This window comes from Chiloscyllium punctatum, chromosome 28 (genome assembly GCF_047496795.1).
Source record: "Chiloscyllium punctatum isolate Juve2018m chromosome 28, sChiPun1.3, whole genome shotgun sequence".
Lineage (NCBI taxonomy): Eukaryota > Metazoa > Chordata > Chondrichthyes > Orectolobiformes > Hemiscylliidae > Chiloscyllium > Chiloscyllium punctatum.
This window is the reverse complement of record NC_092766.1, coordinates 18,792,368-18,812,897: the sequence shown is the minus strand read 5'-3', so window position 1 is coordinate 18,812,897 and position 20,530 is coordinate 18,792,368. Positions and strand designations below refer to the sequence as shown.

The following is a 20,530-nucleotide window of genomic DNA, read 5'->3' as shown; positions in this document are numbered from 1 at the left end:
CATTGCTTTACCCTCAGTGATCACATTCGTCACCTTCTCAAACAAATCAAGTTCGTATGACAGGACCTTACCCGTATTGTTGTAATGGTACAATGTTGTTTTGTCCAGTCCATTGTGGAAACTCTCCTTCACTTTCTGTGACATATTAAAACGACCAGATCGGATGTGACTGTACCTTATCTTAATCTCTCAGACAACTCTTCCAGTTCAGACAGTGGAAACATCCTAAAATTGGTGTTCTTATCTCTACATTGGGCATTGTGTTTTGATATGAAGCATAATAGGAGTTCTGATGGCTTCTCCGTGAGTGCTAACTCAGAAAAGCAAACGGGAAGTAGAAATTCACATATTACTGGAATAGTAAATGAACTTGTACTATATCATTCATCTTTATTAAAACTGCTTCAATTGCGTATTTCTTAAATGATTCATTGAGGTCAAGGCTAAGGTGAAAGCAGCATTCAAAATAGCACAAACATTGATGTCATTAATTTGTAATTTATTTTTATTATTCTGGACCACACACCTTTTCTAATGCGTTATCAAACTAAACTTTAATGTTATTTTGTGGCACAATTCTGTGTGTGCAGTTAATGCGTAAACAGGAAAACCACAATTATCATTTACATCATGGCTCAATTTCCATCCGATCATTTTTTTGAGAACGTAACACTTTCTCATCTGTGTCTTGCGTGAATGTTCTGCAGTAGATCGAGTGAACAATAAAGCAGAAAAACGGAACGCCAGTGTGAAATTTAAAGCAATAAGTTGGTTGCAGACAATGATCCTCTTTACTCTGCTTGAACTTTTCCATCTATTGCCAGGTAAGATTATTTTCTATATATTGATGGCCTATTTGTGGTTTAAAATCACGGGAAAAAAAATATCATGCGGCAAGTTCTGACTGTCAGTGTTTAATACTAACATTGTGTTAAAAACTTGACTGTTGTTAATCTATTACAATTAGGTCAAATGTTCTAATATGTCAGGCACGTTTGAAAGCACTACACCGCCTAAAGACAATATGCATCTTTCAGTGATATCACAAAACGAGATTAGCTGATTCTTTCATCGTCCTTTTATTTGTGGAATCTTGTGGTGTGAAAGGGGGACAACCACATTTCCACGTATACAAGATAAACAACACTGAAGGCAGTCTTAATTGTCCGGAAGATTTTGATCTATAATTGTTCATAATTTCCTATTTCACAAGAAATTCACATGACATATCCTGTTTTTCAGTTATTGTCTCTCAGGCAGTGTACCCGCAGACTCCAATCATTCAAACCGCCTCAATTGGAAGTACATGTAAAATGCATTGCCACACCGGATGGCTCACAGCTGGAGCTGTTCACTGGTATAAATATCAGCCAGGAAAACATATACAACTCGTTTTCACCGTGATAAAGCTTATCCGTAACAATGGAAGATTTTCAGGAGAGATTAATGAAGAAGAGACTACTTATACTCTTGTAATTGATGATATTCAAAGAAATGATTCAGGCATTTACTACTGTGCTGCCAAGACATTTAGTGGAACACCCTTCATATTTGGTAATGGATCTGAATTATTTATTTTAGGTAAGAATGAAACTTGTTTTATATCACTTTACTGTAAATGCACATATATTTATATTGATTTTACATATGTCTTACATACAAATCTCTGCAGGTTCGCCAACCATAACACTCTTGCATTCACCATCAGATGAAATTCATTCACAGCAAGGTATCAGATTGATGTGCTTTGTGAGCAGCGTGCCCACTAATTATCTCACCATTCGCTGGAATGTTTCATCACAGAATAACGAGGAATGGCGTGATACCGAAGTAATAATTCTTGCCGGGGTTTACAGTGTCAGCAGTCAAATCAGATTCAAAGCAAACAAGCACAGCAATTGGTTTGAATGTACTTGCTCAATTCAAATCAACTCAACTGTAAATCTTATCAGTGAAAATTACTCACATCGGACAGGTAACAACTTATGTTATCAGTTTGTTTTTTATTTAATTCCGATGAAATATTTGAATATTAGTAACAGCTGCTTGTATATCAAAAATCGCTTTCTTTCAATGTTAATGACCAATTATCATTTCATTTACTTTCTTGCCATTCTGTAGCGTTTATCTTCCTTTCTAAATGGTTGCATTCATCTGTGCATCTAGGACACACGTGCACAGTTGAAGGCAAGGTTCTTTTTATACTTTCAAAGATTAAATTAAAAATCCTGCTCATGGCGTTTTTTCACCCTACATCTCTGTGGCTTTGTCTATTCCAACGCGTCCAAAATTCTAAAACAACAGATTTCAACAAACAGATCAATTCTGCGGTCCTGCTCTGTGAAAACTTCTGACAAATATTTCGGAATTATCTTCACAATCAATGGCTATTTTTCCCTTACTTTTCTTTTTATCCGTTTGTGTTACTTTTTGGTGATTCAGTGCTTGTTCCTCTAATTAATGTTGTTCTCGAGATGTGTACATTTTAAGCTCCACGTGAGTAAAGAAAATTTCCGAAAAGATCCTTATTGGTTACCTTTGTAACTGATGTACATGCATTGGAGTCGAGATTTGGGCAGATTTAAACATGGAAAGATCTTTCCTTATTAGTTCCTATTAAATAATAGTTCATAAATAATCTGAAGAACTCTGCCAAAATCACAAAACTGTTTTCAATTCCGGAAAGAAAACAAAAATCCCAGTCAGACAATTGCAAAGTATTATATGCCCGATTCCACTTAGCAAATCATTTTCAACATTCACCAGTTCATTTATATCCATTACGTGAGGGAATGGTGTTGGACTAGGGTGGACAAGGTCAAATATCCGACGACATCGGATTAGTGTTCAAAAGGTTTACTTGATACTGCAAACTTTTGGAGCCACCACCCCCCTCCTTCACCCCCCGCCCCCCCCAACCCTGCCGCTCTTTCATCAGGCGGCTAATGAAATACATCGGACACATAATGTATAATAAAAGATCAAAAGGTCATATAACTTTCGTGAATGTATTGTCCATACATAGATGGCTATTAAGTCTTTAATCAATTCGATTGAAGGCGCAGGTTTAGATTTATCAATATGTAAATCCCTACCCCAAATAAACGCATTGGACTGTAACCCGGTGTCGTGACATTCTTTTGATTTCATATTCATTCTTAAAATAAATATGTAAAATGATAATTGCACTGCTGTGGTTACATCGAATAATATACCACAGGAGTTTCAAGTTGATAATTTAATCAAGGTTGATAATTTAATTAAGAATGTACAACTCTTAATCTAAACAAGTCTGAGGAATGCAGGAAAAGACAGTATCATCATCCATTTGTTTGCCACATTGTCATCTAATTAACCAATTCCAAGCTAAATTCTGGCATTTTCATTTGGCCCCATTCCTAATCATTGCCTTTCACTTTCCTGTCTGCAAATGTCTTCTAGTTCGATGTCACGTGTGGAGTGTTTCAATAGTGCCAGTTGTTCATAGATTAATGTTGGCATTATCCCCTAAGATGGACAAAAGTAATGTAGTGTAATTGAAGTCTGATCATTTTTCCCGTCTTTAATTAACTGGAACAGTCGCCAATTCATTTTTGGTTTAAGGCCATGGGTAGTCGATGTGATGGTGTTATTCTTTTACATAACATTCGATCATTTCTCAGTTATGGCCTGATATCCAATATAAAAACCTTACGCTTCTGGGTCAGATATGTCTGTTCTTTGACCAAGTAAGATAAAGGCTAATCATCTATCTCTTCACCATTTTCCCACATCCTCTCTGTACTTCTTGCTGGCTTGAATATTTAAAAGAATACATCGATCAAACGTATTCTTTGTGATCCAACGTTCAGACTCATCCCTGGTAGAGTATTTAACTAGTTGATTGTTAAAGTCCAGGAAGAACTGCATCATAATCGCTATCTTAATATCCTATACCCTATACTCAGACTTTGACCCCTGTTGTAGGTGTAAATAAACAGGGGAAACACTTTTACTTCGTATACTTTGCCTAGGGCATTATTGTAGATCAGTCATTCTTCTGAACTCATTCAATACAGTTCCATTTGTCATGGACGAGGTCAGACAACCTCAAAACATTTCAAGAAGGTTGGCCCAGACCCTAACTTTTCAAGTGGTTTTACTTAAGTGTAATGTGGGTTTTTCAGGTGTGATGCAGATGATCAAACCAAGTTATTTTTTTAAAAGAAAACAGAATTTATTTACAAATCTGCTGAATGAAATACAAATAAAAGGGAACAGAATTCAGAATAACCTAACATGTCCGAAAGCCCTACAGATTATCACAATTTAATGCTGCTGTTCCAAATACTTATAAGAACCCCGATGAATACCCCTTGGTACAAATGTAATATCAAACACAGAGTCTTACAGGAGAGAAGTGAGAGAAAGGGTCAGCGTGGATCTGCTTCCTTGGATCGAGCAGCTTCAAATCACTGCTGTGCTAAAACCAAACCAAATCAGAGTTAAGGAGAGTTGGGAGAGCTGGTCACTGCCTTTTCATTGTAGAAGATATTTTTAAACTTTGAAAGTATTTTGCCTGACAAAGTACCTGTTCGCGATAATCGAATTGGCCCTAAAACCTTTCAACATAGACTTTTTGGAATCTGTGTATTTTACAACCTCCGTGAATAAAAAAAACAAAGGCAACATAACCTTGTTAAAGAAGCAACATCGCAATACACGCCAATCCCCCCAAAAAAAGTAAGAACAATCAATATCCAAAGATGGCTTCATTTTAGAACTGCTGAACCTTAAATTGTTCTTACCGTACAACATACATATTCATTACATTGACTGTAAACATGGAAACATGCACAACTTCATTCTGTTCCGTCTGCTGTACTTCTCCCACTGAACAATTCTGTTTCTCATTAAAGTCTCGACATTTCGTCAGCAATCACGCTTTCTCCTCTTCCCACATGCACAATTTTCAAATTGAATGGCTGTAACAAGAAGCTCCATCTAAAATGTCTGGCATTTTTGACCTTCAATTTCTCCATAAACTTCAATTGGTTATGGTCAGTGTACATGATTGTCTCACATGCATTACTAGTAACAGAAATATTGAAATGTTGTAACTCCGACACCAAGCTCAAGGCCTCCATCTCAACTGTCGACAATTTCTTGTGACGAATGTTCAACTTCCTGGAGAAATACCCGACATGTCTTTCTATCTTCTTGTCTTCCTGTGAGAGTACAGCAACGACGCCCACTGTACTTGCATCGATAGCCAACTTGAATTGTTTTGCGTAATTAGATGTGGCTAATTCTGGGGGAGTGGTTAACGCAGCTTTCAGGCTGTCCAACACCTTCTGACAGTCTGCTGTCCACTGAAATATATTGCTTTTTTTTAGCAATTCAGTGAATGGAGAGGCCACACTGCTAAAATTCTGTACAAAGTTTTGACAAAACTCACTGAAATCCAGGAACTGTAGGATTGTTTCATTTTTGCTAATGGTAATGAAAACTCCCCAATCACCTTTGATTTTGAATTCAGGGGGGCCATTTGTCTACGTCCAATAACATGGCCTAGGAAGGTTACTTGGGTTTTAGCAAATTCAATCCAGGAAGCGCTGTTCTGATTAAGCAAAATCCTTACAGGCATTAGACTGTAAAGTTGGCACAGATTGAACGTACGGTCGAAGGTGACATAATCGGTGACAGTTACAATGACTGGAGTTCACACAGCTTTATCACTAAGCCTGCCTCCCGAAGTCGATCAAACAAGTCTGATAAATGTTTCAAATTTTCCTTCCATGAATGACCAAAAATCACCAGGACATCCATATATACGGCACCATAGGGTAATCCAGCATTGATTAATCTCTAAAGCGGTGCTGGCGCATTTTTCATACAAAAGAACATGCATTTAAACTGATACAGTCCATTCGGCGCTATAATATCCGAAATTGACTTCATCCTTTCGAACGAAGGTACCTGATAGTATTCTCTGTGCCAATCCAAGTTAGAAATATATGTTGCTTACCCCTCCTTCTCTTCCAATCGGGGTATCATGCATACATCAATCTTTCAAACTGCATTTACTTTGCGACAGTCCACACATAACCATTTAGTGCCACTTGGTTTTGGCAAAATTGCAATGTGTGAACTCCAGTCATTGTAGCTGTCACCGATTATGTCACCTTCGACCGTACATTCAATCTGTGCCAACTTTACAGTCTAATGCCTGTAAGGATTTTGCTTAATCAGAACTGCGCTTCCTGGATCGATATCATGCATAATTAGCTTAGTACTGCCCATCTTATTTCCACATACCTACCCATGTGATAGTAATAACTCTCTCAGGACATTTCGATTTTTTTCGGGAAGGTAACTCAATAATTTATCCTAACTTTTGACAACCTCCTCACTTTCCAATTTAATTTGAGGAATGCCGAATTCAGAGTCCTCTTGACTTGGTTATTAACTCTGTCTTGATATGTATGTACCTATCAGGCAGGAAAGAAATGGTCGTGTGAGGGAGCCTTGGTTGACGAGGGAGGTTGAATGTCTAGTAAAGAGGAAGAAGGAGGCTTACATAATGTTGAGGAAACAGGGTTCAGACAGAGCAGTGGAGGGATACAGGATAGCCAGAAGGGACCTGAAGAAAGGGATTAGGAGAGCAAAGAGAGGGCATGAAAAATCCTTGGCGGATAGGATCAAGGATAACCCCAAGGCATTTTATGCGTATGTGAAAAACCTGAGAATGACGAGAACGCGGGCAGGTCCGATCAAGGACAGTAGTGGGAGATTGTGTATTGAGTCGGAAGAGATAGGAGAGATCTTGAACAAGTACTTCTCTTCAGTATTTACGAATGAGAGGAACCGTATTGTTGAAGAGGAGAGTGTGAAACGGACTGGTAAGCTAGAAGAGATACTTGTTAGGAAGGACGATGTGTTGGACATTTTGAACAACTTGAGGATAGACAAGTCCCCCCGGGCCTGACGGGACATATCCTAGGATTATGTGGGAAGCAAGAGAGGAAATTGCAATAACGTTGGCAATCATCTTCTCGTCTTCACTGTCAACGGGGGTGGTATCAGGGGACTGGAGAGTAGCGAATGTTGTGCTCCCGTTCAAAAAAGGGAATAGGGATAACCCCGGGAATTACAGGCCAGTTAGTCTTACTTCTGTGGTAGGCAAAGTAATGGAAAGGGTACAGAGGGATAGGATTTATGAGTATCTGGAAAGATACTGCTTGATTAGGGATAGCCAGCAAGGATTTGTGAAGGGTAGGTCTTGCCTTACAAGTCTTATTGAATTCTTCGAGGAGGTGACCAAGCATGTGGATGAGGGTAGAGCAGTGGATGTAGTGTGCATGGATTTTAGTAAGGCATTTGATAAGGTTCCCCATGGTAGGCTTATGCGGAAAGTCAGGAGGCATGGGATAGAGGGAAATTTGGCCAATTGGATAGAAAACTGGCTAACCGGTCGAAGTCAGAGAGTGGTGGTAGATGGTAACTATTCTGCCTGGAGCCCAGTTACAAGTGCAGTTCCGCAGGGATCAGTTCTAGGTCCTCTGCTGTTTGTAATTTTTATTAATGACTTGGATGAGGGAGTCGAAGGGTGGGTCAGTAAATTTGCAGATGATACGAAGATAGGTGGAGTTGTGGACAGTCAGGAGGGCATTTGTCGTTTGCAAAGGGACTTAGATATGATGCAGAGCTGGGCTGAGGAGTGGTAAATGGAGTTCAACCCTGCCAAGTGTGAGGTTGTCCATTTTCGAAGAACAAATAAGAATGCGGAATACAGGGTTAATGGTAGGGTTCTTAGTCAGGTGGAGGAACAGAGGGATATTGGGGTCTATGTACATAGATCTTTGAAAGTTGCCACTCAGGTGAATAGAGTTTGTAAGAAGGCCTATGGTGTATTATCGTTCATTAGCAGAGGGATTGAATTCAAGAGTCGTGAAGTGATGTTGCAGCTGTACAGGACTTTGGTTCGGACACATTTGGTGTACTGTGTGCAGTTCTGGTCGCCTCACTTTAGGAAAGGTGTGGAAGCTTTGGAGAGTGTGCAGAGAAGATTTACCAGGATGTTGCCTGGAATGGAGAATAGGTCGTATGAGGATAGGTTGAGAGTTCTCGGCCTTTTCTCATTGGAACGGCGAAGAATGAGGGGTGACTTGATAGAGGTTTATAAGATGATCAGAGGAATAGATAGAGTAGACAGTCAGAATCTTTTTCCCCAGTACAACAGAGTGTTACAAGGGGACATAAATTTAAGGTGAAGGGTGGAAGGTATAGGGGAGATGTCAGGGGTGGGTTCTTTACCCAGAGAGTGGTGGGGGCATGGAATGAACTGCTCGTGGGAGTGGTAGAGTCAGAATCATTGGCCACCTTTAAGCGGCATTTGGATAGGTACATGGATGGCTGCTTAATCTAGGATAGAGGTTCGGCACAACATCGTGGGCCGAAGGGCCTGTTCTGTGCTGTATTGTTCTATAACACAGTCTCATTTTGCTTTACCTCGCTGTCAAAATACTTTTTGGGCATAGTCACATCACACACTCTGTGAGATTTCTTTCTGTCTGGAGTCACCATCAAATAGTTCACCGCAATCAATTTCCTTTTCACTTAATGAAATCAATGAAACCTTGCTTTTAAAGGTTCACCTATCACTGGAAGTAAAATAACATGACTGCCGATCACATAGTTGTGAATTTCTTATTTCTTGTCTGCATCAGGTTTCATTGTATTCTGCTGTACCTTTAAAAATTGTCTAGACAACTCCCCCGCTCTATTTAATCATTCATGAAAGTTTGACACATAGTCCAATGTGTGGTCTCTGAATTCTGAATTACCAATTTCTCCTTTTCAGTTTCAGTTTTCCTGTCACTTCATACCAAAAAACTAACTCAACTGGACTGAATTTGGTCGATTACTTTGATTGCAAATAGTGGGATTCCCTTATCCCAATCATCTGATAGTCTTGACTATAATCTCTCACTGTTTAATGGCTCATGCCACATTTCTCGCGCTCCATGCGGTTCTGGATGGATTTGAACTGTTTTATTCCTCAGTTGTTCATAAATTCGTTGAATAATTTTGATGTAAAGTTTGACCTTTAATATAATTATATCTCTGTGGGAAATCCGTATCTAATGAGAAAATTCAGTAACTCCTCTACAAATCTTTTTGCTGTGAAATTGCATAATGGAATGGCCTCTGGAAGTCTAGTAGGCACATCCATTGATGTTAACAAATACTGATTCACACGTTTTGTTTGAGGTAAGAGTTTTATGCAATCAATAACAGTCTTGTGAATGAATCTTCCTCCATGCAGGAATAGTTTATAAATGTGCGGGTTTTATTATCGCCATTTGTTTTCCAAATCCCTGACATTCACGACACGCGTGGAAGAGGTCAATTACGTGCGTGTGCAGTCCAGGACAGGAAAATTGTCGCTGTATTTTAGTTGAGATTTTCTCATTCATAAATAGCACCCTAGTGACAGCTCATGCCCCACTTGCACTGCCTCCTTTCCATAACTCGCTGGCAATACAATTGATGAACTTCTGCCCATTTCTCATCTTCCAGAATATATGATTAAGATGTAACAGTTAAGATAAAAACATGCAGGCATGCATTCGGATTATTTTTTCTGTGCATGTCTTTGGATACAATTGCTGAAATTTTTCAGCTTTCTGCTGTGACTCTGTTAACGTATCTGGGCGGCACGGTGACACAGTGGTTAGCACTGTTGCCTCATATTGCCAGAGACACGGGCTCAATTCCCGCCTCAGGCGACTGACCATGTGGAGGTTGCGCATTCTCCCGTGTCTGCGTGGGTTTCCTCTGGGTGCTCCGGTTTCCTCCCACAGTCCAAAAATGCGCAGGTTAGGTGGATTGGCCATGCTAAATTGCTCGTAGCGTTAGGTGAAGGGGTCAAACGTAGGGGAGTGTGTTGTGCTTTGGCGGGTCGGTGTGGACTTGTTGGGTTGAAGGGCCTGTTTTCACACTGTAAGTAATCTAATCTAACAATATTTGTCTTTGTCAGCTATCTGGCCCTGGTGTGTTTCAAACAGTATCTCTGTTAAATCCACTTCAACATTCAATTGGTGACTTTGTGATCTCAATACCACACAATGAGGAAAATTTCCATATCGGTCCGGCACTAGTTCAGTTGCCTTTGGCTTTTTAACCAAAGTAGGCAACACTCCTACCTGTGATCCAGCTGCGTCATTAGCAAATACAAACTGGAGCTGAGAGTTGTCTAGGACTTCTACCATGACTTTTCCATTGGACAGTTTATAGTGACATTACATCATTAAGTGCATCTTTTCTCAGCGTGAATTTCTGTTACTAGTGTCTTTTCTGGCGGTAGTCCTTCCGAGGTACATATCTCCACATCTTTCAGCATCACAGATTGAGAAGATACTGCATCTTCAAACATGGTGTATCTTTACTGCTGCTCTTGGCCTATAGAAGTAATCTTTACTTTCACAGTTATCTGGTTTAATAAAATCTGGCTCTTCCTCATTAATCAACCTTCGACCAGGTTGTCCGTTTTGGTATGGCTTTCTACCTTCCACTGTGCTTTCCATTAGCACTCCAGCAAAGTTCATTGTCTTATCCTGTTTTCCTACATTTGCCCTCCCAGTGCTTTTCCTAATTGACCACCACTGTGATTTCACGTGGCCTAGTTTATTGCAGTGACATTACTGGAGCTTTTTAACTTCTTTTTTCCCTTCAAGGGTTTCCTTTTTAACATGTGGTCAGATATCCTTATGCTCTTCACGGAGAGCTACCTTCCCCGTTCGACGCGAGCATTTCTGTTTTCCCCAATTTCTATCTCTAATGGATTGAAATTGATTCTGGAAGCCAAATTTTAATTTTGAACCAACTCATAATCATCGCATATTTCAGCTGTGAATTTGGCGTGTAAACTCTCTGCTCTTCCATGTAAGTTCTGAAAACATCAGAAAGTGAATTTTTGAACTCCTCCAAAGTAATTCTCTCTGACAGCGTCATCAGTTTGCTCCATTTTTAATGTCCTTGTCCACCTAGTCAAATTAGATCTTTTGATCCTTTCAAACTCAGTTTTGGATTGAACAGTCACTCTTAGATTCATGAAATGTTATCCGTAGACTTCTGGCACAAGCTGGCACTTAATATGTTTTTTATTTCACATCCTCATCTGCTCCAGATATCTCTGTTGATAGTGATGCGAATACTCACCAGATCTCTTTATGCATTTTGTTTGGATAAACGAAACCCACATGGTCACTAACCAACGCATTTGTTTAGCCACCTTTTCACGTGAGTTGAAAAAGTTGTCCACGTCCTTGTCATCAAGTTTGTGCAATGCTTGAATATATTTGAAAAGTTTTTCAACAAGCCTTTGGGTACCGTGGTCTTGCTCATCTTCATTGAATTCCACAAAATGCTTACCTTCCACCTTCACTTTCATTCTTTTCAACTGACTTTCTGTTCAAATGCCAATTTCTGAAATTCAAACTCCCTCATTTTCTTCCTTTCCTCTTCTATCTTCCGTTTTGTTCTGCCAAAGAAATTTGTTCCTTATCTCTTTCCTCTGCTTTTAATTTGCCTCATTTCAACTGAATTTTCACCACCTCTAAAGATTCTGATTGCATTTTGTAGCAAATTGTTGCTGTAATCATCTCCGCTTTCCTCACAGAAGGAGGCATCTCCAACTCTAAGTTGTCTGCTAATTTCAGCAGCTTAATTTTAATCAACTTTTGTAAAACCCCCAAGGTTACTTGCACCCCAGAAAACTCTTGGTAACTGAGAGAGTCATTGCAATTCCAAGGACTATTTAAAACCAAATGAATTCAATACCCGGAATAAAAGACATTAACAACTACCATTCGCTGCCTTCGAGCCCAGCAACCCTAATCACAATTTGGAACTATACAACAAATATCAGATGAGCGTCTAATCTGTTCTATACCACGTCAGACTGTCTCACAATATTCCAAGAACATCACCAACACCCTAACTTTGCTAATGATTTTAAGAAGGTGTAACCTGGATTTCGGAGGAGTAATGCAGCTATTCAAACCACTCAGTTGGAACTCGGCAGAACTTATTTCTATGAGTGCCGCAGGAAACCCAAACAAAAGAGAACAAAAACCAAAAGCACCGAACCTATCCAAAAAAACCAAAACATGATCCCAACTTTATGCTGCTGTTCCAAATACTTGAAATATCCCCATAAACACCCATTGGTAGAAGAGGCAAAAGAAAACACAGGGTCTTACAGGACAGAAGTCAGAGAGATTGTTAGCATGGACCTGCTTCTTTGGGTTCAGCAGCTTCAAAATGCTACTGTGCAAACCAAAGCAGAGTGAAGCAGAGATGGGAGAACTGGTCACCTCTCTTTCATTGTACAAGTTTTTGTTTTTACAAACTTGAAAAACTTTTGCATAAGGCACTCTTTGTTAGCTGTAATCAAATTTGCCGTGAATCCCTCCAATTTAGACTTTCGGAGGCTGTGACCCCGCTGAAAAAAAGGCAAGGGCAACATAACATTGTTAAAGGAGTAGCATCATCCTTCACTGTAAACAATCTTTCCTCGTGTGATATTCTGACCGACTCCAGTATGAGCCTCATCAACTTTCTATGTTACAAGTATATCCTCTCCTCATTAAGGAGATTATATCATCCACGTCATAATCAAGCTGACATATGAACGTGGAGCATGATTGATTTTTGCCATAACAGAACACTTATCACCTGTTAATACAATGTCTCCCACTATCAATGTATGCGGTATGTGTCTCTTTTTTTGCTGCCAAGGAGTCTCCATTGCGACGTTAAATCTAATCTTTACTTTTCTGTTATGCATTTCGGATGAGTATAAACTGCTAGATTTGTTCCGAGATTACAGCTACCTAATGCAATAACAACAATACAACGTAAGGTAAAACAACCACAGCTCGAGAGGATAATACGACCACTCTCTTCATAGACAGAGATGGCTGTTGCTCGATAAGCATGAGGGTCACCAGATTGTAACCAAGGGAGATGTTCAGAAGATGGGATATTCATGCTAAACTCACCAATACTGGAATTTAAATGACTCAGCGTTGTCATTCTGCATCGCAAATCAGTCATCCTGCCAGTTAAGCTAACCTATTGCTGGGGAGAAACTAACAATAAGAAAACTGCTAAAACCAAACAGCGAACTGCAGATGCTAGAAATCTGAAGCAATAACATAAACTACTGGAGCTAATCAACAGTTCTGGCAGCATCTGTGGATTGAAAAGAGAGTCTACATTTCAATTACAGGGACCACTTCAACTGAATTTAGGTAGCTAGATTGCAGATTAAAAAGCAGGACCTTAAAGGTTGGAATTTCTCAATCAATGCAATTGCACGCATGAGTAAGTAAAGGTATAGTCATTTGGAATGAACGAGTACAGTAGCTCCAGAATTAGAAAGGTTGGGAGGGCATATCTACCCTCTAAACCCTTCCGATTCGTGTACCCATCCAGATGCCTTTAAAATATTCTTAAACATTGTCAACCTCCACCACATCCTATAGAAACTCCTTCCATACATGAAATACCCTCTTCGTGAAAAGTGCCCCTCAGGTCCCTTAAAACCTTGCCCTTTTCACTTTAAATCTTAGCCCTCTAGCTTTGGACTACCATGGGATACAAAACATAGCTATTCACCCTGCCTATGCTTTTCATGATTGTTGAAGCTTCTATAATGCCACCTCTAAGCCTGTGATGCTCCATGTAAATTAACCACAGCTTGTTCAGCCTCTCCCTCTCGTTCAGCTCTCCAGTCCCGGCAACATCCTGATAATCATTTCTGCATCCTTTCAAGTTTAACGACATTTTTCTTTAGCAGGAAAACCGGAGTTCAGCGCAGCATCATGTTCTAACTTCTCACTATCTTGAGTAAATCCTGTCCACAAATCGATATCCAATGCTGAGAGTAATAGCACTTTCTTCAACTGCTAAACATTGATTTCTGCAGGATACCTACCTGCTTCTGAATCTTTCTCCTTCTGAACAAGATATTTGTTTTTGCAACCTATTTATAATACTCAAAACACTTTATTATTATTATACAATTGTACAGCAAACAGAAATGCACGATATTGTAATATATTGCAGAATCTTCTAACTCATTTATTTTAAGAATCTCTTTTGGAAACCAATCATGCACTTAGATCATAGAACAGGAAATGACAAATAATATCGTGAATGTACGGTTTGGGCAGTAAGGATCAGTTTAGGCGAAAGAGGCTGTCTCCTTGCTATGGGTCTCCCTGACTCGATGATTCTTTCACAGACACTTCAGCCCACCATATCTGTGCCGACTAAAATGATATTCTAAACTAATTCCATATGCTTGCACGTAGCATGTAAACAGTTTCTGTCCTGTTCATTTGTCTGTCTAAATGTCTCTTTAACTTTGCTGCAGTATTTGCTTCTCCCACTTCACCTGGCAATGCGTTCCAGGAAACTAATACATTTTGTGTACAAAACCTGCCTCACTCATCTCCTTTTAACAATCCACCTCTGTATATGCTTGCATCCACTGCTCTTATTTTTTAATTTGAACTCTTTGAAAAAGACTCCGACAATTTACCCGACCTATTCCCCTCATAGCTTTGTATAGTCTATCATATCGACTGAATACCACTGACACTCTAATAAAATCATAGATTGTGCAACCTCTCCTTATAGTTAATGCACTCCAATCCAGCCAAATTCTGTTATATCTCCTCTGTCCAGTCTCCAGAGTCTTCACGTCGTTCTTGTGTTTTTGGAGACTATATCTACACACAGTAATTCAAATGTCTGTGACCTGATAGACGTCTTATACAGTTGCAGCATGATATGTCAACTTTTGTAATCAATTCCCCGACGATGAATCGAGGATGCCGAGTGCTTTCTTTTCTATCTTATCCATTTGATATGTAATTTTCAGCGAACCATAGACAAGAAACCCAAGATCCCTCTGTGTATCAATGTTCTGAGGGTTCTGGCCATTTACAGTATATTTTCATCCATCATTTGAAATCTCAAAATGCATCACCTCACATTACTTTGTATTAAACTCCGTCTGCCATTTCTCTATCCAACCTCCAGTGGAACCATATCCTGCTGCATTCTTATATATCCTTCCTTAACACCCACAATTTAACAACTTCTGCATCTTCCACAACATCACTAATCAAACCACTGACACTTTCATCCAAATCATCTACAAACAACAGAACACTCAGCAATGAGCCTTGTAGAACATCACCAGTCACCCCTCCGCAGCTACCCCCTGTTTTCTGTGGTCAAGGCTTTTATTTTTATTGACGAATTGCAAACTAACTATGATTGGATCCTATTTGACCTTCTTGACTAACGTAGCAGGAGGAACCTTCTCAATTGTTTTGGAAAGGTCCGTGTGGATAAAATCCACTATCCTACCATAATCAATGCCTTTTGTCACTTGTTCAAACAAAAACATATCAAGTTTTAAAGACAGGAAGTACACTGCATAAAGCCATTCTGTCTATCCCAAATAAGTTCATTTTACTTCAATCTACAACAGTTCCTCTTTCTAACAATCTTCTCCAATAATTTCCCTACCTCTGACTTAAGGCACAGCAGACGACAACTTCCTGGGTTATCCTAGTTTCCCTTCTTGAACGAAGGATTAATCCAGGGTATTTGATTGTCCTATGGTACCTCGCCTTTCGATAAAGAGGATATAAAGATCTTTGTCAAGCTCTCAGCAAGCATTTCCCTTGCCTTCTTCAGTAACCGGGGATAACACCAGGCCCTGGGGACTTGTCTAATTTAATGACTTTCGAAATACCCACGGAATACAGCTCCTGATATTCACGGTCCGAGCATTTTTTGTTAAACGATCAATCTTTCTCATTCCAGTGCTGTTGTAATTCATTACGCAGGAGTGTACTTGATTTCTTGCAAACTCAGCTGTTATTTCTTTTAACATCTTTGAATCAACGTTTGTTTCCACCAGCAATGGTAATTTCTTTTTCAGCATTATATTCCCTGAACTTTTGCAAATATAACGTAGAGATAATCATTATTCATTTTTATCCTTATGTTTCAAGATACTGTGTGCTCTCTTTCAACATTCTCTATGTTATTTTGATAGTTGTCTGCCATTAAATTTCAATGCAGCACTCCAAAACGTTTCAACTACTGTAGGTCTGTTTATTTTATACCACTTTCCTTACTATACACTTTTTAAAAATGTCATTGTACTCAACATGGATATCAACAGCGTGCTTCTTTATTTCAGCCCCTGCGTGAATACAAGCAGCATGGATTTTACATACATAAATTTTCTGTGCGAATTCTGCAAACACATAGGCGTATTTAGTGAGAGTTCTCTTCTCAACACTTACCATACTCATTACTCCTTTCAATCCATTAATAATGACCTCGTCTTTGTGTCAACTTGTTGCACTAACTTTGGGTGGTAAATAAGCTATTCTCACCAGTTTTGAGGTGGCATATTGATTGTTCAAACTAAGCACACTGATTGCAGTTATGTTTGTGTGTCGAACACTCAACCTCAAAAGTCGTAAGTGCATTTTCTTAAACCATGCACGCAAGTATATACAGAGAAGGTACATTCACGACTTCACCTGACCAATTTTGATGAATGACAGGAAAATCCAGCATTTTTCTAAGTTTACTGCAAAAAATCTCAATACCAAAATTTTCAAAAATGTATCATAAAAGCAGAAGAGAAAGATATACTATTCTATTTCTTGCAAACTCAGCTGTTTTTCGTTAACATCTTGCACTTCATTCTGTCAAGCACTATTCAGTTTAGCATAATATTTGCTGTGATTTCTTACCTGAGTCTGTCAAGTCCCTGTCTCTAAACGTGACTTCGATGCCAGGCATTTCTGCGATGTTTCACACCACTTTTTATTTGCCATAGTTTCCTTCCGACATTATTTTGTAGGAAGCAACTTTCTGGTAAAATATTCATTAATTGAAGACTGTTCTTTACTTTTCACCTATTTAACATTTTAATCCGAATTTATTTTTCCAGTACCCAACATGTGAATTAAGCTATGTGGTCCCGAGATGCTTGGCAGCTTCTGCTCCTCGTAATTTGAATGATCTCCAACTGGAAGTTAGTGATTACTAATCTGCACTTCCTATCGCAATATCAATATATTTATTAATTTGTGAACCCAAACGTTCGAATCACTGTTACCCTCCATTGGCTTAAATTAATGCCGGGGTCTGATTTCCTTAATCTTCCTTGCAAAAGTGAATCGATCTAAGAATTTGTCAAATAGAGAAGAAGTAGATACTTTCATTAGACATGTAAGCTTTCGACCTTCATGTAATGGGAGTCATTTCATTAAATCCAAGATTTATCGGGGAAGATGTTCGACTAGGGTGGACAATGATAAAAAACACACAACACCAGGTTATACTCAAACAGGTTTATTTGGAAATACTGGCTTTCAGAGCGCTGCTCCTTCATCAGGTAACTTGTGTGGGGGCGGAATCATAAGTCAGAATTTATAGCAAAAGTTCACAGTATCATGCTATTAAAATGTAATTTAAAAGAGGCTCTGGGATTTGTGTATCAAAGAGTATAAACCAACACATCCTATAATAAAAGGTAAAAGACTTGATCTAAAATTGTTTAATGTATCATTATTTCTCCATGACACTGTACTCATTTAGCTATAACTATTGCGTCTTCTGATGTTATACCTTCTGAATACTTGAGGAAGAAGCAACACCTCGAATGCTAGTATTTCCAAATAAAATTGTTGCACTATAATCTGGCGTTGTGTGAATTTTAATGTTTAATCCAAGATCGAGAAGACATTTTTGATCATTTGTAAACTTTGATGATGGAAAGTTAATGACATTTACTGACATTAGTTTCAAACACGTTCAGCAGATGAGCATCATACTTTGCCAATCCGTTCAAATGGGTACTTCAAGACTTGTGGCAACTGAAATCAATTTCAGAAAAAAACTTTGATGGTTTGTGTCATAAGAATACTGTTGAGGAATCCTGTGGAGACTTAATAAATTACAATCACTCATTGTTTCAAAATGATGTTCATGGCTTTCCCTAAACTTTCTGCCATTGTGTGATAGCTCAAGTGATGGAACTTTTAATGTTATCATTTGTACTTCTTCAGAACCAGGACGTAACATTTGCCTTTTCGTGCTTTGTGGAACTTCTATTATAATGATTCTGCTCCTTATCTTATCAACTACACATTCTAGATGGAGCTGCACAAATCAACTCGCAGGTAAGAAGTGGTGTCCCTGTGTTTTAATAGAAATCATACACATTGCAGTTGGATTATTTTTTGTTGTTGTTGCTGTTTTTAAACGGTAGCAGACGCATTTCATTCTGCAAATTACAAATGCTGATATTTCCCTTTGCATTAGGTGACAGAGCCAAGAATTATTACTTGTCAGATTCGAGACATCGTGACAAACAAAAGGAGGTGAGTGCAGGGAGACTGTCATTCTTATTAGATGTTGGGAAATAACACTTCAGACAGATTGTTGTTACTCCGAATCTCCCTAAAAATAAAATCACAATGAATGCCACACTGCAGCGTTGTGTAAGTTTTGGTCCCACAACTATAGCTGAAAACATTGGTATGAATTCTCCTTATTTGCAATTTTGCTGAATTGTGCAAAAATCTGAATAATGTTTCTGTGTGTAACGAAGGAAAATAGAGTGTTTAGTTCTGATAAGGATTCTACAATGTTTGATCTGTTACAAAGAGAAGTGGTACATATCTGTAGCTGGGTGCAGTACATTAAACGATAGTCATTTCGCTTTCAATTTGACACCGTTTTGTATATAGACATTTTAACTCAACACAATCAAATATGTTGAATGAGGCAGTTAAACTTTGTATTTGGAATACTTGGACTAAAGCAAATACTATTCGTTACTTACCAATCATGTTCCAAAATCATATTTTTACCTCAATTATGAAGAGAGGTTTGATAGACAATGTTTGCTTTCCTTCAAACAGAGGATATCGAGAAGTTGAATGATTATGAAGTCAAACGCAATGAGGGGACTAGACAGTATGGTGGGAAGAAACCTTTTCCCCTTCGTGGACAAACAAATGACGGGGAATATAGATTTCAAAGAAGAGGCAGCAAGTTCAGAGTTGGGTGAAGGATTTTACCTTTTATCAGATACAGTGAGGCGATAATCTATACTTTAGCACCTATAAGTCTGGCTGAGATACACATCTTCACAACATTTTACTTGCTAAGAAGTGCACTTGCAGTACCAAGGTATACAATTCCAAGAGGCACATGTTGGTAAATGGGACTGGGAAAATTAGAATTGTTTGTTTTTTACTGGCATAGAATCAATTAACGGAAGGGCGTTATTTGTATGCTCTGTAGCTCTGTCACTCGAAAATTTGCTTCAGAGGAATTAGTGAACTTCTTATTATTTGCTTAAAACACCATGTTCAGACACATGTGTGGTGTACATGGGACCTGAAAGCAGATTTTCTCTTCCAGACCCAGTGATTTACGACTATAACACGGGACCCTATGCCATTTTTTCTATATGGATATACAGATTAATTGACAAGTGTCCAAGTGTCAGGGATAAGGATCAACGAAAACAAGCAATTCCTATTTGCTTTGGTTATTGATATTATATGTTTTCTCCCTTAGACTCTTTATGCGGACCTTGCATTTACAGTGGAACAGACAATCTAATGTGAAAAAAAAACACGATGTCATCGAACAAAGCAAGATATGGAATGTTCATCTACATCTCCTGTTTTTATTTCGCATTCAGAAAGAAGTAAAATACGTTATTAAGCGACATTTAAAGCAAATATCCATCAATGATATTCTGTGCCAATATAGTTTGATACATACTAATGCCAAATGTGTATGCTTGGAACCAGAAGAATAGGCTCACAGCTAGAATTCGTGACTGAAATTTTACCTTTTGCATAGAGATTTTTCACTTTCCTTTGTTTTTCAATAAATCCTTCCCTGAATTATTATGTTTCAAACTCAGTTTTACATCCAAGAGTGACTGCAATTTCATTAAATGTGCGAAGTAGTGACCTATTGATAATGTCACTGAGCTAGTGATCCAGGAGCCGAAGCTAATTTTCTGAGGACATGGGATCGAATCCAATCATGATAGGCTGTAGTGTAATGACAATGTAACCAATGCATGTTGACATAAGCTTCAATCTGGTTCATGAACGCTTCTTTTGAGAAGAAGATCTATGATCCTTACTTGGTCTGGTTTACATTTGACTCCAGACCAACAGCAATATATTTGAAACTGTGAACTAATAGAGGAAGGTCACATTGATGTTCAAGGTCGAAATGCTCCACGTGGTTGAACCTTTAAATATGACATCCTGAGGAGGAATCGGAGGCAATCACACAGAGCTCCAAAAGAGGAATCGACTTTGTTCATCTCATCGTGCAACTAGGCACGTATTATAAGGAAATGTTGGTAGTACAAAAACAAATTCTCACGTAGAACGTTTAACAATAC

General features: G+C 38.7%; 1 protein-coding gene across 1 annotated transcript; it reads left to right on the top strand.

Annotated features, from left to right (window-relative positions):
• Positions 1-1,313: 1,313 nt before the first annotated feature.
• Positions 1,314-20,159, top strand: LOC140453913 (immunoglobulin gamma-1 heavy chain-like). Its single transcript, XM_072548768.1, has 5 exons — positions 1,314-1,581; positions 1,673-1,975; positions 18,159-18,272; positions 18,415-18,473; positions 19,681-20,159. The coding sequence occupies exons 1-5, from the start codon at positions 1,314-1,316 to the stop codon at positions 19,723-19,725; spliced, it is 789 nt and encodes a 262-aa protein (XP_072404869.1). The 3' UTR covers positions 19,726-20,159.
• Positions 20,160-20,530: the final 371 nt, after the last annotated feature.

Excerpts from the sequence above, each read along its gene's own strand:
- LOC140453913 (XM_072548768.1), top strand. The coding sequence starts at position 1,314 with ATGCATTGCCACACCGGATGGCTCACAGCTGGAGCTGTTCACTGGTAT. Across the intron at positions 1,582-1,672 it reads ATCTGAATTATTTATTTTAG|GTTCGCCAACCATAACACTC; the intron begins GTAAGAATGAAA and ends AAATCTCTGCAG. Across the intron at positions 18,273-18,414 it reads CTGCACAAATCAACTCGCAG|GTGACAGAGCCAAGAATTAT; the intron begins GTAAGAAGTGGT and ends CCTTTGCATTAG.